This window comes from Psammomys obesus, unplaced genomic scaffold (assembly GCF_907164565.1).
Source record: "Psammomys obesus unplaced genomic scaffold, mPsaObe1.curated_primary_1811, whole genome shotgun sequence".
Taxonomy (NCBI): Eukaryota; Metazoa; Chordata; class Mammalia; order Rodentia; family Muridae; genus Psammomys; species Psammomys obesus.
This window is the reverse complement of record NW_026585895.1, coordinates 41,048,342-41,062,817: the sequence shown is the minus strand read 5'-3', so window position 1 is coordinate 41,062,817 and position 14,476 is coordinate 41,048,342. Positions and strand designations below refer to the sequence as shown.

Below are 14,476 nucleotides of genomic sequence, written 5' to 3'. Positions count from 1 at the left end.
CACACACACACACACACACACACACACACACACACACACACACACACGCATGCTGCTATAAAAACTCTCATAAAATTGTAATTTTATATTCAAGATGTTTTAGCCACAATCTCATGTTACCTCATTTCATCTGAACTGTATAATTTCTAAGTTAGTTTTCAAACAAAAATGCTAGGTAGACCAAAATTAATATGAATGCTCAAGATACAAACAGAATTCATGTAAAGCAGATCATTGCTGTTGGAATTATTTGGTTGAATATCATGCACAAGTTACCTCCTACTCAATGCTGCAGGGCATAAGAACATACTGGATTTTCTTTTCACTCCTTAAATCAATCACCATTCTTTTATCTTACAGACATGGAGAGGCCATATTCTTGTGTCCGCTTATCAATCCACAGTTAATAAGCTACTGAAGATCTCCCTATGCCCATGTAGGAATGACTTCCACACATCTTGTTCGTTTTTTTTAATTATTTTTATTTTTTTTTCACAATTTATTCATTTTATGTCCCGATTGAAACCCCTTCCCTCAACTCCTCCCAGTACCATCCTCCCTTCCTCTTCTGACTATCCCCTTCCCGTAGTCCACTGAAAGGGGGACACAGTATATCAAGTCTCATCAGGACTGGCTGCATCCTCATACTCTTGTGGTCTGGCAAGGCCACCCAGCCAAAGACAAGTGATCAAAGAGCAGGCAACCAAGTTCATGACAGAGGCTGCCCCTTCTCCCTTTACTCAGGAACCCACATGGAGACTGAGCTGCCATTCTGATACATCTGTGCAAGGAGTCTAGGTCCTCTCTGTGCATGGTCTCTGGTTGGTACATCAGTCTCTGCAGGACCCCACCTAAAGAAGCTAAACACTAAGGAAGACCCTAGGGAAGATACTTAAATCTCACTCAGAATGGCAAACAGGATAGACACCAGGAGAGTTGGGGAGAGTAAGCAGGGTGGGAACCTACTATAGAGGGTCCTCTGAAAGACTCCACACAGGGGATCAAAGCAGATGCTGAGATTCACAGCCAGACTTAGGGCAGAGTACAGGGAGCCTTATGGAAGGGGGGGAGGGTAGAAGGACATGGAGGGGACAGGAGCCCCACAAGGAAACCAACAAAGCTATTTTTTTAACACTATCTGTCATAATCTATTTATACCAAAATGTTTCTTTTGCACATATTCTGAATATTTTTAGTCTAGGTAATCCTCTATATTTGTACTTGCTCCTGGTCTATTTTATAAAGAAAATATGTAATTTTGAAATTTAGAGTTATAAACATTTCTGGATTCTATCCTTCCTTAAAAATGTTCCACAACAATATTTCCTTTAACATTTACCTTAAATTTTAAGCTTTTGTGTTTTGTAGATTTGGGATAAGGATTATTTTACTAAGTAATATTCTGAATATTTTATTAACTCAAATGGAAATAGCCCAGTTCCATCATTGAGTGCTTCTGGAGGGTATAATTAATGTCTGGCATGTGTGTTGAATGGATGCACCTAATTATTAGACTGTTTTAAAGATTACCTTAAGCCTTTTCATACCTACTCTTTTTTGTTTCTATTAATATTAATACATTTTTAGGACAAGAAGTCTCTCTCTGAATTTTATTTCTAGTTTATTACACTATTGCTATTCCAGGCTATGGTTTCTGTTTTTCTGTCAGTCTTTTGCCATCAGCATTCTAAACTGGTACTGCTCTTTATTTCTGAACACTGGTAGTTCACTTTTGGCTTTCTCAAGGCTAATCTCATTTTGTTATGAATAAATCTACAGAAATTTCATGGATATAAAATGCAAAAAGTTGACTTGCTTGCTCACCTTTACATCAAATCATCAACTCATTTGATGACTGACAAGTCCTTTCAACAAGGATGCAATACAATGATGTTTTCACGTGGACATCATGCTCACTGTCCTGCTGATCTTTTATAAGCAAAGGATGTTCACTTTAATGTAAATAAGCATCATAGTTTGAAATAGTCTTTAATCATACTATCTTGCACCATCTTTTATAAAATACAGGGTTTTATTTTTCTAATAATATATGAATAAAACTTTTCTTGTTGCAGAATGAGAGCTTGTACTTCTAATTTTACTTGTTCTGTTAAAGTGATACAAAATAAGCTAATTTCAAGCAGATGACACACATTTGCCTCAGCCAAAAGCCTTTGCTGTATAAACTGTGACTATTGGAAAGCATCACCAGGGTCTCCCATACATTAAGAAGAATGAAACTGGTTTTTAATTTATTCTAATCATAAGGTGAAGAAGATGAAAGCAGTTTAAAAATATCCCAACCTTGTTTTACAAATTCCCATTTGCATTAAAGAATTTGAAGTGTAGGCATTCAGAGCTCATCCACACACAAGATGCTGAAAGCTACAGAGAATACTGAAGCACATAAAAGAGGAGGATGACCAGTGCTCTGCTGGACCACAACTTGCCTTTATTTTGAATAAAGAGGGATCCACAGTACAATGGAAAGAGCCTGAGGCCTCTGACAGGAACAGCAAGACAGATGAAGTGTTGTTCAGTGGCAGGGGGCTGCTGGGAGAGGCAATGGTCTTGAAAGCAGAAATTTTAAAAAGCTAAAATAGGAAAGAATTGTTGAAAGAAAATGTGGTTTGATGTACGAGTTTAGCGTCCCTAAGAACCTTTGACAGAAAGAATTCCTTCAACTGAGTTCAGAGACAAAGACTAAAAGCAGAACAGAAAACCTTCGAGGGACCCCCCGAGTGTCTCACAGACAAGAAACTCAATCCATCCCTCAAACTCACTCAACTCATATACAAAAGAAAACAGCTAAACCTCCGGGGAAGGGTGAGAAGACCTTTCTGCTCACTATGACAGGACAAAGAACAACCCTTCGTGAGGGTGCAAACGTAAAGTTATCGGCAGTTGGCAAGGGAATAGGAAACCTCCCGGCAAGCAAGGAGATAAAAAAGCTCAAAGGTGAACTGCTATCAAGGAGGGTTGAAGTCAAGCCCTGTGTTCCTGAGGAGGATGTGGCTACTCCACTGAACCTACCAAAGCTCCTTACTTGTAGCAGGGCAACGATAGTTGAATGTTTGGTAAAGAACAAGAAATAAGATCACACAGTCATGGACACTCGGAGGTGAGAAGTCACAAGCACAGAGCTTCATGTATTTTGGTCAAGGGAAGTGAAATTAGTGAGATCCAGCTGTAAACCCCTTGAAACAAACATAACTGACAGATATAACTTAAGAGGACCAAGTTTATCTCATTTTTACACTTTATTGTTGCATTACGTTTTAAAAATAAAACTTCTTGTTCCATTGCCAGGTTCTGGTTTCTGGCAATTCTCCTGCCTCAGATATCCTACAATTCTACTGCCTCAGCTGAATCTACAAGCTTGCCCTAAGATATTTGGCAAAATTTTGATATAATTAATTTTAAAGCTACCTCAGACTCATTGTAAGGGTCTGCTTACAATGGGACTAGTTCATAAAACCTACTCCTATTTCCTTACCACTGCCTACTGATGTTGAGCAGGAAAAAGATACAGAAAGCAGACATCAGTTTATCAGACTGCAGTGTCAACGAGGGATGCAAATGAGAGTCAGAGAGGAGGAGAGAGATTAAATCTGTTAGCAATGCCATTTCTTCAGAAAGCCACACAAGTGGGGCACAGAGCTGCCTTGCTAATGCACTAGACTTGGATTTTCATACATGTATATGTCACGAGCCACACATTCAAGATACCAAACTAAGGAAGAGCAATGGCTTAAGCCGATCGGTCTGTTTTGTTGTTGTTTTGTTTGTTTGTCTGCTTGTTTTGTTTGGTTTGTATGGGTGTGAGTGAAAAAAGGACTGGAACTTGAATAAATTTGGTACTTGTCAGGAAAGCTTATTGATCTCAATGGTTACATTTGGAGATAAAAATAATTTTTGTTTAGTTATGTCAGAGTCAAGGTGTTCGGCACACACAGATATATGACCAATTCCCCCAAATTATTCTCCAATGGCTATCTTGATGCTAATGGGCCTTCTTTTATTATGGGTATTAGCCACTCCCACGGTATGAGCTGGTGAGAATGATTTATGAGGCTACCAGTTTAAATGAACATTTTCTATCAACTAATCTAAACAATAGTAAAATTATTAACTTCATAACAGTAGTCCCATGTTCATGATAATACCAACTACAATATCAAATAGGAATCATATAATGCTAGAAACAATTAAGTAATTGCTTTGCACACATTTCTCCTGTCTTAATTTATACTGAAAACTGCCTCTTTATAAAATTATAAAAATTGTAATACTCAAAAATTTTATGAACATCTGAGTCTGGTTCTAAAAGCCTATATCCCAGCTACTCAAAAGGCTGGGGCAGAAGTTGACAAGTTAAAGATCTCCCTGTGCTACAGAGCAAGTTCAAGAACAGCTCAATTAACCCAATAAAACTCTGACTCAAAATACTTTTAAAAAGCTGGTAATAAATACACACACACACACACACACACACACACACACACACACAAATACACATGCACATATGAACACACATTGGTGATTGCCAAGTATTTTAATATTCTTTTGACCATACCAGAAGTTTAATATTTATAAAAAACAAACATCCTTTTTTTTGTCAATTGTTATTTGCAATACAAACTCCTTACTATACAGTCTTTACTGGAATCAAACTTGGGATCCACCTTCTCTGCCTCCCACATGCTGCAATCCAGTCCTGAACCACCGTCAGGAGATAACAGATCTGTTCACACACTCCTCTAGAGCTCTTTTGAGCTGGAACAGTCTGTAAGAGGTTGACAAGCACCGTGTGGTGGCTAAGTATTCTCAACCTGAGTCCAGCAGGAATACACAGACCTGTGACCAATCACAGCTGCAACTGAGGAATCACTGCAGTGGTAACCAGATCATCTAAAGGAAAGCCCTCCCAGTGCCAAGGAAAGAACCAGAGAGAATAGAGATGAGAGCCAATGATCCCACCAATCAGTTTCAATGTCCCACGTCCCCACCCAGCTTTCTCTCCCTCCATATTACTGTCTCTTTGTTTAAATAATGAAGCTTATCATAGCAGGCAACGTCTGCACAGCTCTGTTTTGGCCTTATTTTATTGCTGTTTCTTTTCTTCCTCCCTTCATTTCTTTCTTTTTTTTCCTTTTAGTTTTTTTTTTTTCTCCCACTCTCACTATTTGACTTTGTTCTTTCTTATTAATTTTCCCAACATATCTGGTCTGGTTTGCAGGATTTCAGAGTCACAGAAATATGTTATCAGACAGCGACAGCACATCCTTATTTTTATTTAGTCTTCCTTTGGGCAATTCCTTTCTCTCACTACTCTGGCCCCACAGATCCTCATACCCATGTTCTCCTTCTTCACCCTCTCTTTCTATCATGATGTTATGAATTGGTAGTCTTACTGTATTTTTCTTTTTTCCTTCCTTTTTGACTTTCAACTTACACCCTTTTAGTTCCTAAATATTAGTAACTAAATGTTAGCAACCAAATGTAAGTAACCAATATAGTAACTAAATATTTCTTTTAGTTATTAAATTATTAGTACACACTGACATTATCATACTTTTTCCCTAAAATAAAGTATTTTTAAAAAGTGATTATTGCATATTGAATTACTAGTCTGTTATCATAGGCTTACCCCAGACAGTGATTGCTATCTACTGAACACCTGTCTTAGAAGGATAACAGACATCTCAACTCTACTACAACAAACCAATATGTTACCAATTGTAACATATATGTTTTTATATATGGGGCAGGCAACAGATTTAGGACAACTTGAAAAAAAACCGAATATACAAACTCTGGGAATAAGAGAAACAGAATTCTATACAATGGCATACAACATATTTCAGAAATCAAAGCAGAAAAAAAAATTCCAATCTAGTGAAAGAAAAACTCATTAAAAAACAAGAGGCATATAGAAGAAGGACCACAGCTAAAACACTAAGCATATAAAATAGAAGCTTCAGGAGAAAGCATCAAATCACAGCTAAAGGCCAGTTGATGCTAACAACAAACAACTTCTTCACAGAAACAGTGAAAGCAAATGGGAGCATATAACACAAATTCTGGGAGGCCACACCTGCCAACCCAGGCTATGACTCCCAGAAAAAAAAAAAATGTGATTTGCCAATGTAAACTTTAGGTTTTCCCATGTTAATATTATATTTAAATAAGGACTTTTATTCTTTGAAAATGAAATGTAAAACCATGACTGAAGTAGAAACCAAACTCTCTTCTCTTTTATAAGTGTGTGATTGTTAAGTATTTTTCAGTTGTGAGAGTCTTGCAGCAGGATCTCATAACTGCTAACTATGAAATCAGGACTGTTTTTTTTTTAATTTTATTAATTACACTTTATTCACTTTGTATCCCCCCATAAGCCCTCCCCTCCCAATCCTACCCTCCCTCCCCCTCTTCACACATGCCCCTCCCCAAGTCCACTGATAGGGGAGGTCCTTCTCTCCTTCCTTCTGATCTTAGTTTATCAGATCACATCAGGAGTGGCTGTATTGTCATCTTCTGTGGCCTGGTAAGGTGCTCCCCCCTCAGGGGGAGGTGATTAAAGAGCAGGCCAATCAGATTAAAGAGATATTTCAGACAGTTCAGTGGCTTTGGAGTCATCTCTGTTGTTATTTGAAGAACTAAGGTCACTAATGAGATGATGTTATCAAAAATAGGATTATCAATGGAAACCTCTAGTCAGAGCCCTGAAACTGACACTGTTTGAAAGGAAACCAAGGCCCCTGTATTGTACATCTTCATGACTTATGAATGAGTCATTTGAAGGCAGAACACTCCAAACAACCTCCTTGGCAGGAAAGTGTAAGTTCATTGTCCCCAAATCTGATATCCCACTTCAGAGATAAGTAGAAACTCAGTTTTTGCCAGAGTCAATGAAAGAAAAAAAAAATTAATTAGAACCTCCTTGAGAATACAAAATCATAGTGGCATATGTACTTCCTTAATCATTAGGCTATTTTAAAGATGTCTGAAGGCAGGGAAGATGCTCAATCCTCATTCAGAAGGACAAACATGATAGACATCAGAAGCAGGAGAAGACAGAGAACAGTACAGAAGCCTACCACAGAGAACCTCTAAAAGACTATACTGATAGAGGTATCAAAGCAGAGGCTGAGACTCATAGCCAAACTTTGGGGAGAGTGCAGCGAACCTTATGAAAGAAGGGAGAAACAGAAAGACCTGGAGGGGACAGGAGCTCCAAAAGGAGACCAACAGCTATAAAAACCGAGCCCTGGGGGCCCTGAATAGAATTATACCCCAACCAAGGACAATGCATGGAGAGGACCTAAAACCCCAGCTCAGATAAAGAATCATAGACTCAGTCTCCAAATGGGTCCTTAGTAAGGGGAACAGGGACTTTCTCTGGCATGAACTCAGTGGCAGGCTCTCTGATCACCTTCCCCTGGGATGTGCAGCCTTGCCAGTCCACAGAGAAAGGCAATGCAACCAGTCCTGATGAGACCTGATAGGCTAGGGTCAAATAGAAGGGAAGGAGGACCTTCCCTATCAGTGAACTAGGGGAGGGACATAGGAGGAGAAGAGAGAGGAAGGGTGGGAGGAGATGAGGGAGGGGACCACAGCCAGGACACAAACTGAATAAATTGTAATAAATGATAATAATTACATTAAATTAAATCTAAAAATGTCTGAAACTGCCACATGTTTCATTTTAGAACTTGATTTGCCTATCTTGGAGAGTTAACTTTTTAACAATGATAATTTGACTCAGATTATAACTGGGTTGAATGAACCATCTTCCCATGAGCCTCTTGTTCCATTTCGTAGATCCATTTTAAAGCTACGAGCTCTCATCTCTTTTGAGTCTCTCTGTTCTCTTGATTCTTGTGCATCCTACCTTTGGATGGGTCTTCCTATAATATGACTATATCCACATTTTTTCTTATATAAAAATACTTCTTGCTTTTATCATTGAGAATTTCATGCAAAATCTTTTACCTTACACTCAAGCAACTTCTAATTGGCATAAATATTCTGTCAGTATTATCTACAATTTGAACTCCCAAAATAGTGATCCATTGAGGGTATCTATCCTATGTCTGGAGATTATTTTTCCCATAGACTTTCCTGAATGCATCAGTGTTTCTTCTCTCCCTTTAATATCTCCTTATTAGGATATAACCCACAAGTGCATGGTGACTAAAGAGTTAAAGGATTTTCTGCTGAAGAAATAGAGGCCACATTAGACCTGACTGAATACAGATGAATGCAGTTTTATCAGGCGCTGCTCCCTGGGCCGGTTTATCAGTCCCGAAGAACAGGGCTGAGAAGTCCATGCTAAGGCATGGAGGTTTTTCAGACCTTAGGGGACTTGTGATGATGTGTCAGGCAGAAGATGGGTCTGTGTCCAGGAATGGTCAAAAACCCACATTTAGGCACATCGGCCATATCAGAAAAGCTGGTTGCATTGGCTGGCAGAACTGCAAAACTGGACTTTTGGCACCATTCCTTTGCTGAGTTTTCCCAGTGTGGGTGAGGTTTGGAGAAGGATGGCAGATGGGGTTTCCCAACATGTGCAGGGGCTATCTGTGGGCTCCAGTGGAAGAGGAGTTTCTGATGATATCCATGTAGTGGTGTCTTCCACTTCCTGAAGCTTCCTACTAGCTAGGTAGTTCCATGTTTCTTTGGGACAGTTTGGACTTCATTAATCAAATACTGAATGCTTTAAATTTTCCATGCGTTTATAGTTCCTATCAAAGTGGCTATTCCCTTACATTCTTTTTAAACTTTTAGCACATAGGATAGACTAGTAAACGGTCCTTTGTAAGTATTCAGTTAATGACTCTTGGCTCAGGGATTTCTAAACTATTCAGGAACCAAATTGGCTTTAGATGTGAGGAAAATGAGATCCATAGTTACAATAGGGAGCTACTCAATCATCTGTTGGTTTACTAATATGTTAGTTTTCTAATTTTGATAATGTTATTTTGTTATTTGATTGGCTGTTCCCAAGATAATTGCATACTGGTTTAAGCAAATTACATGCATGTGAGATTACATGCACATTACATTTATTATAATATTTGTCTTCATAAAGTAAGTATAAGTGTTTAAGTTTCTTTTAAGATAATTACTACTGCAAGAGCAATACAATTCCATTTTAATTGATATAATAAGAAAGAGTGTGCAAAAATTTAAAGGCAATAGGTACTTTTATTGAAATAAGCAGTTTTCTAATGAGGACCAAATACTACAGAATTATTTGACATCCTGTTAAACCTTGTATTCTACCATAGTCTATAAAGGCAACATTGTAATTTTACATTTTGCCAAAATGTGAATAATATATCTATTTACTTCTTAATGTATTAAGAATGTAGTGGACAATTCAAGTTCAGTTTTTCAATGAAGTATTTGCATACAAGAATGAGAAAACATGGAAATTAATGAGATGATAAAATTATAAAATTTATTTAAATAAACAAGAATATGGAATCTGCTCGACGTTATGAAACACACTGGGTATAGCATTTTAAAGCCTTTATCCCTGAGCACTTTGATGCTAATGTCACACAGTGTCACTTACCATCTTTCAGGATGGTTTCTCGCTCTGTGCCATCTATCTTCTGCCGGCCAATTAGGAAACTGGTCGTGTCAGCAAAATAGATATAATTAGCTTCCGCATGAAAATCTAAAGCACGAGGGTTTACCAGATTTTCTATGGGGATCATGCATTCATCAGCTATCTTGGTATTCAAGTCCATTCCTCTAACAATTCCTGGGCGTCCTTTCCCATAAAAGAGGAACAATTCATTCTTTGGCCCTGTGGAAGAAAGATTACAAACATAAACAACCCATGCTGCATAATCTTCTTTATACTGCCGAATGCCACTGTTTAATTAACTGGCACAATTAGGCTTTTTTAAAATTCAATACTAGAAATTAAACTCCAAAATATGCCAAACGGATCTTGATGCAAGAAGGCCAACTAATTGCATTACTTTAATTAAAACAGAAATTACTTCACTGAATGGGTTATATTTAGTTAATTATTCTTCTGTCTGTATAGCAAAAACATGACAGATCATTGAATAACTTGTAACTTGTAAAATGGAAATTTATTAAAATATCCGGTACATCTAATTGTGTAATTCAGTACAATCAAGCTAGTGCTTTTTGAAGATACCATCTATTGCACTCATTACATCTGACAGCGCTGCAAACTTCAGGCCAATTAAAATGCTGCAGTACAGCGTTGCCATATACACACTGTGATGAACAAAAGAGTCACAGGGTATCAGGGACAAGAACATGAAAGCTACTGTGTTCTGCTGTCCAAACAGGTGACTAATTCTGAGAAGAAATGAATTAGTGCCCGTTGATAGCACCAGTTCACTTCACCGCTGAATTGTAATGTCAGAGGCTGATGCTGTTTGCCAGCAAGTCACATGTACAACACAGGCTGTACTAAAAGCAATCAAACACACAAACAAACAACTCCAAGCAAACAGAAACAGGCTCTATAGTTACTGAAATCCGAAATTAAGGTAGCCTTTTTTCTCCTTCCTTCCTTCCTTCCTTCCTTCCTTCCTTCCTTCCTTCCTTCCTTCCTTCCTTCCTTCCTTTTTTTCATACTTTTACAAAAACATGGGTAATTTAAAGGCAACTGCATCGCCCCCAAAAAGGATTTCAGCTCCCACCCCTCAATTTTTTCCCCCCAGTGGTGACATCTCTCCAAGGCTGCAGCCCAGGAGCTCCTGTTTGTCTTGCAACGACATTAACTCTCACACCTGTTCACTGCTAGTATAAAGGTGAGGAGAGACCTTGCAAATTATTGTAACTTTTTTTAATTGCCTGGGCTGAGTCAGTTTCAGCAGTGTCCAAGCCCAACAGGCAAGGCTTCCATACAGAGGAAGTAGATACATAGCACCTGCCAGATGCACTCAAAGCCCACTCCACATACTTCAGAGTCTTGTGCTAGTAAATCCTCTTGCTCGGGTTTGACCCTCCACGTCAGCTCCCGGGCAGTCAGATGGTTCTTTACCTCTTGAGTTCTAAAGGAACCCACCCCACATACAGCCCCCAAAGAAACCAAGGTCCTGAATGTAGAGTTCCAGGAAGCCAGCTATTTGGAAATTACTGAAGCAGAGCAACTTACCCAGCATTTGCAAAAAGAGACAACTGCCCTGAAGTTTCAACAATCTTTCCTGCCCAAGGAAAGCACGAACGGCCTACATTCTCCCCCTACATGAAGAAATGCCCTCCTCACTTCCCTATTCTGAGCCCCAAAAACTCAAGCTTGAAACATCTACGTGCTTTCTCTTAAAAAATGGTCATTGACTATGTCCTGTGTCCTAGTCATCATGTGACTAGAAAGAGAGATGTCAACTCTCTGGCATTAAAGAAGCCTGTTCAAGCTGTTTGTGTTCCTATAAATGTTCATCTTCTGTTTTTCCTACAAACTTAATTCTTAAATATTTTTACAGGGTCTGACATATAACTTTATACAGAGGTTTTTGGGGGTTTTTTTATACTATACATTTTTAAAAAAATTATCAGAGGATTCAATTTACTTCAACTGCATTTTAAATTTCATAAATTAATTTTATTTTTATTATACTCAACAGCCATCGATAGATTTAATCATATAATACATTTCACTTCTGTGTAGTATTTTTCATCAAATTTAACTTGTGTAAATATTTTTGCATTGCATATTTAATTATTACTGGCATATATTCAGTGAACACAATGATGAACTTCATAATGGCATTTGCTTAAATATAAATGCAGTTAGGCCATAGTGACTGTCTGTTGCTTGCTGCTGCCTCCTAGCCCACTAAAAGCCCACAGTTCTTTCCTTCTATATGTATTGAATTATTTAGAGGGAACATTCCATGTTTTAAACAAGTTTATCTTTTGTGTTGATTCAGCGTGTGAAGCCTTACATTGTTCCCACTGCATAGTTTAAAGATCACTGGTTCATGTACATATTGACTTTATGGTTTGATCATAGCCCTGGGATAAAGATTTTCCTTCTGCTCTGTCATTTCACACCTGTCATTAGATGTAATCATAGTAATTATGTGATATAAGTTGTCCTTACATTCTTATCCCTGCTTTCACACCTCTTAATGTCTCTATGATGTCAAAAGCATTTATTTAGAAATAATATTTTATGTAATTTAAAAGTAGTATCAGTTCATTTGGTAGCATCATTTTCTGAAGTTGTAAAAATTTTTGATAAATATTATATGCATATATTTATTTTTCAATTTAAGCATCATTAAATTTAATATTTGCTCAGATCATTAAAAATATTTTCAAAAACATTCTTTTTACTACTAGTATAATATTACATTGTAGTAAAGAAACAATAAGGTTCTATCATGGCATACTTTAATTTACATTTTTAATGAAATTACAGTTAGCAGGAGATAAACCTGGACTTTCATTGTTACCAGATGTAAATTTTACATTTTAAAAATGTAAAAATTACATTTATTTATTCAGTCTTATTTTGGGCATTTTCTTTATGCCTACTTTAATGTGTGTGTGTATGTATGTGTTTTCTATATACAATAAAAACAGAAATTTAAATATCACAGACACTGACATAGCCTGAGTTCTGTTTTGAAGTTCATGATTTTACTCTAATGTAAAAAGTGAGAAAAAAGTTTGTTTCTGTGGATAAACATCTAATAGAAAACGCAAAGGTGTCCTCCAGGCCATTTACCCTTGGGAGAAACAAAAGAAAGGGACAGGACATCACCAATGGATTGGGAGGATGTCCCATTGAATGTCATTTTGGAGCTAGCAAAATCATTGCTAGATTCCTAACCCCCTGACCTCAGCTAAAATGTGTTTTTACAGTAACATTTCCCTTTGTGGACTGATATTGCCCTGGCATTTGATAGCGCCAGGTGCCTGGTCCTAATAGAGGAAACTTATAGAGTTTGGAAGATCAAGAATCAATTTGTGTTTAATATAATTGTAGTATAGCTAGAATTCTTTGTGGTGACTTGAGTACCAAAAGGACACAGTCCACTACAACCCAATCAAATGTAACTATGTATTTTATTTATTTTCTTTTAAAAAAAATTACATGCTTGTTTGAAAAAAAAAATCATTAAATTACCATGCTGAATTCCAAAATTTAAATAGAAATACTTCTAATAGCTTGTAACCTTGGGATTTTTTTTACTAAATTGAAAGGATTGATGCTTAATTACCATTGTTAACGAAACATGAAATAAAGAAGTAGAGTTGGGTTCTGTTGCTACTACATAAAGGGATGCGTTGATACGGCTTGGTTGTATTCAATGGTACAATATTGCTGTATATGCACTCTGTCAGTCAAACAAGACACCTATTTTTGAGGTGCATTTTGGGTCAGATAAGAGGAAAATCTAGCCAACCCTATGTGTAGCTTATTCAGGAAATTAAAAACTTAAAAAAAAACATTTTTTGTTAAAATTTTCCAGATGTAAAGATTTTTTTTTAAGGTAAATTACAACTTTGAGGAGAAAAAGTGTTTAGGAAGTATTTGCAGGCAAAATCTCCTGTTCTTATTGATGTTGATACTGCTGGTCCTGAAATGATGCCTGCTGACAAGATGTTTGTATTAACAACATACTTTTGCATGACCTGCCATCACTCCCCAAGTTGAAGCCAGTCCTGCAGCGACAGGTCCGTGTCTTATAACTGCTGCTGAGCAGACAGATGTGTGAACATCCGCCTGGCATTCCATACCCATCCACTTCGCAGGCATGGCTTCTGACTATAGAGAAAACAAGACAAAGTTATTATGTGCAAGCTTTACACGGTAAGGACACAGAATCTTAGCAGAAGATACATGCTCATGCATTGAATACTATATTTACATGGAACAGATTAAATCCAATAGAAGAGGAAATTGATTAACAAAATCTTTTTGAGATACATTTTTAATCTAAGAAATATTAATTTTATATGTTTATATAAAATTAACATGTTTTGTTTCCTTGGAAACAAGCTTCATGTACCCATTTAAATGACATTAAGAAAGAAAGGAAAGAGACATAAAAGATAACAGAAAAATTATCCCAGTTGTAGGGAGGTGAGCAAAGGCTTTTCTCTGCCACCATAAACAAATGAACAGCCACACTGGGAGAAACAGGACTTAGATAATGTCTGAAGTGATAATCCATGCTAAACTACAACATATGTTTTCAAGGTTTCATTCATTGTCATGGTGAGAACCTTGCCAATAAATCATGTGTACAACTGTAGCTGTAGAAAGTTGAAGACTGAATTTGCACAAGAAAAGTAGGGCATAGAAATGTACTTTATGCATCTTTGGAAGTAGAGAAGAACAAAATTGAATAGGACCATGTTAATAAGAAAGAACATGGTTAAAGAGAAGTAATACTGTAACAGTGTCAGTAATGATCTGTGTATGCTTAGGGTTATACTTTTGATCAACTCTTAGTTGAAAGTG

The 14,476-nt window shown here is 37.2% G+C and overlaps 1 protein-coding gene across 1 annotated transcript in view; it reads right to left on the bottom strand.

The window, feature by feature from the left end:
* Lrp1b (LDL receptor related protein 1B) overlaps positions 1-14,476 on the bottom strand; it is a 2,073,786-nt gene that overhangs the window by 893,889 nt on the left and 1,165,421 nt on the right. Inside the window, exons 10-11 of the mRNA XM_055599725.1 lie at positions 13,634-13,777; positions 9,584-9,820 (exon numbers count right to left, since the gene is read on the bottom strand). Of these exons, the coding sequence (XP_055455700.1) occupies positions 9,584-9,820; positions 13,634-13,777 (381 nt within the window). The remainder of the gene's footprint in view (positions 1-9,583; positions 9,821-13,633; positions 13,778-14,476) is intronic.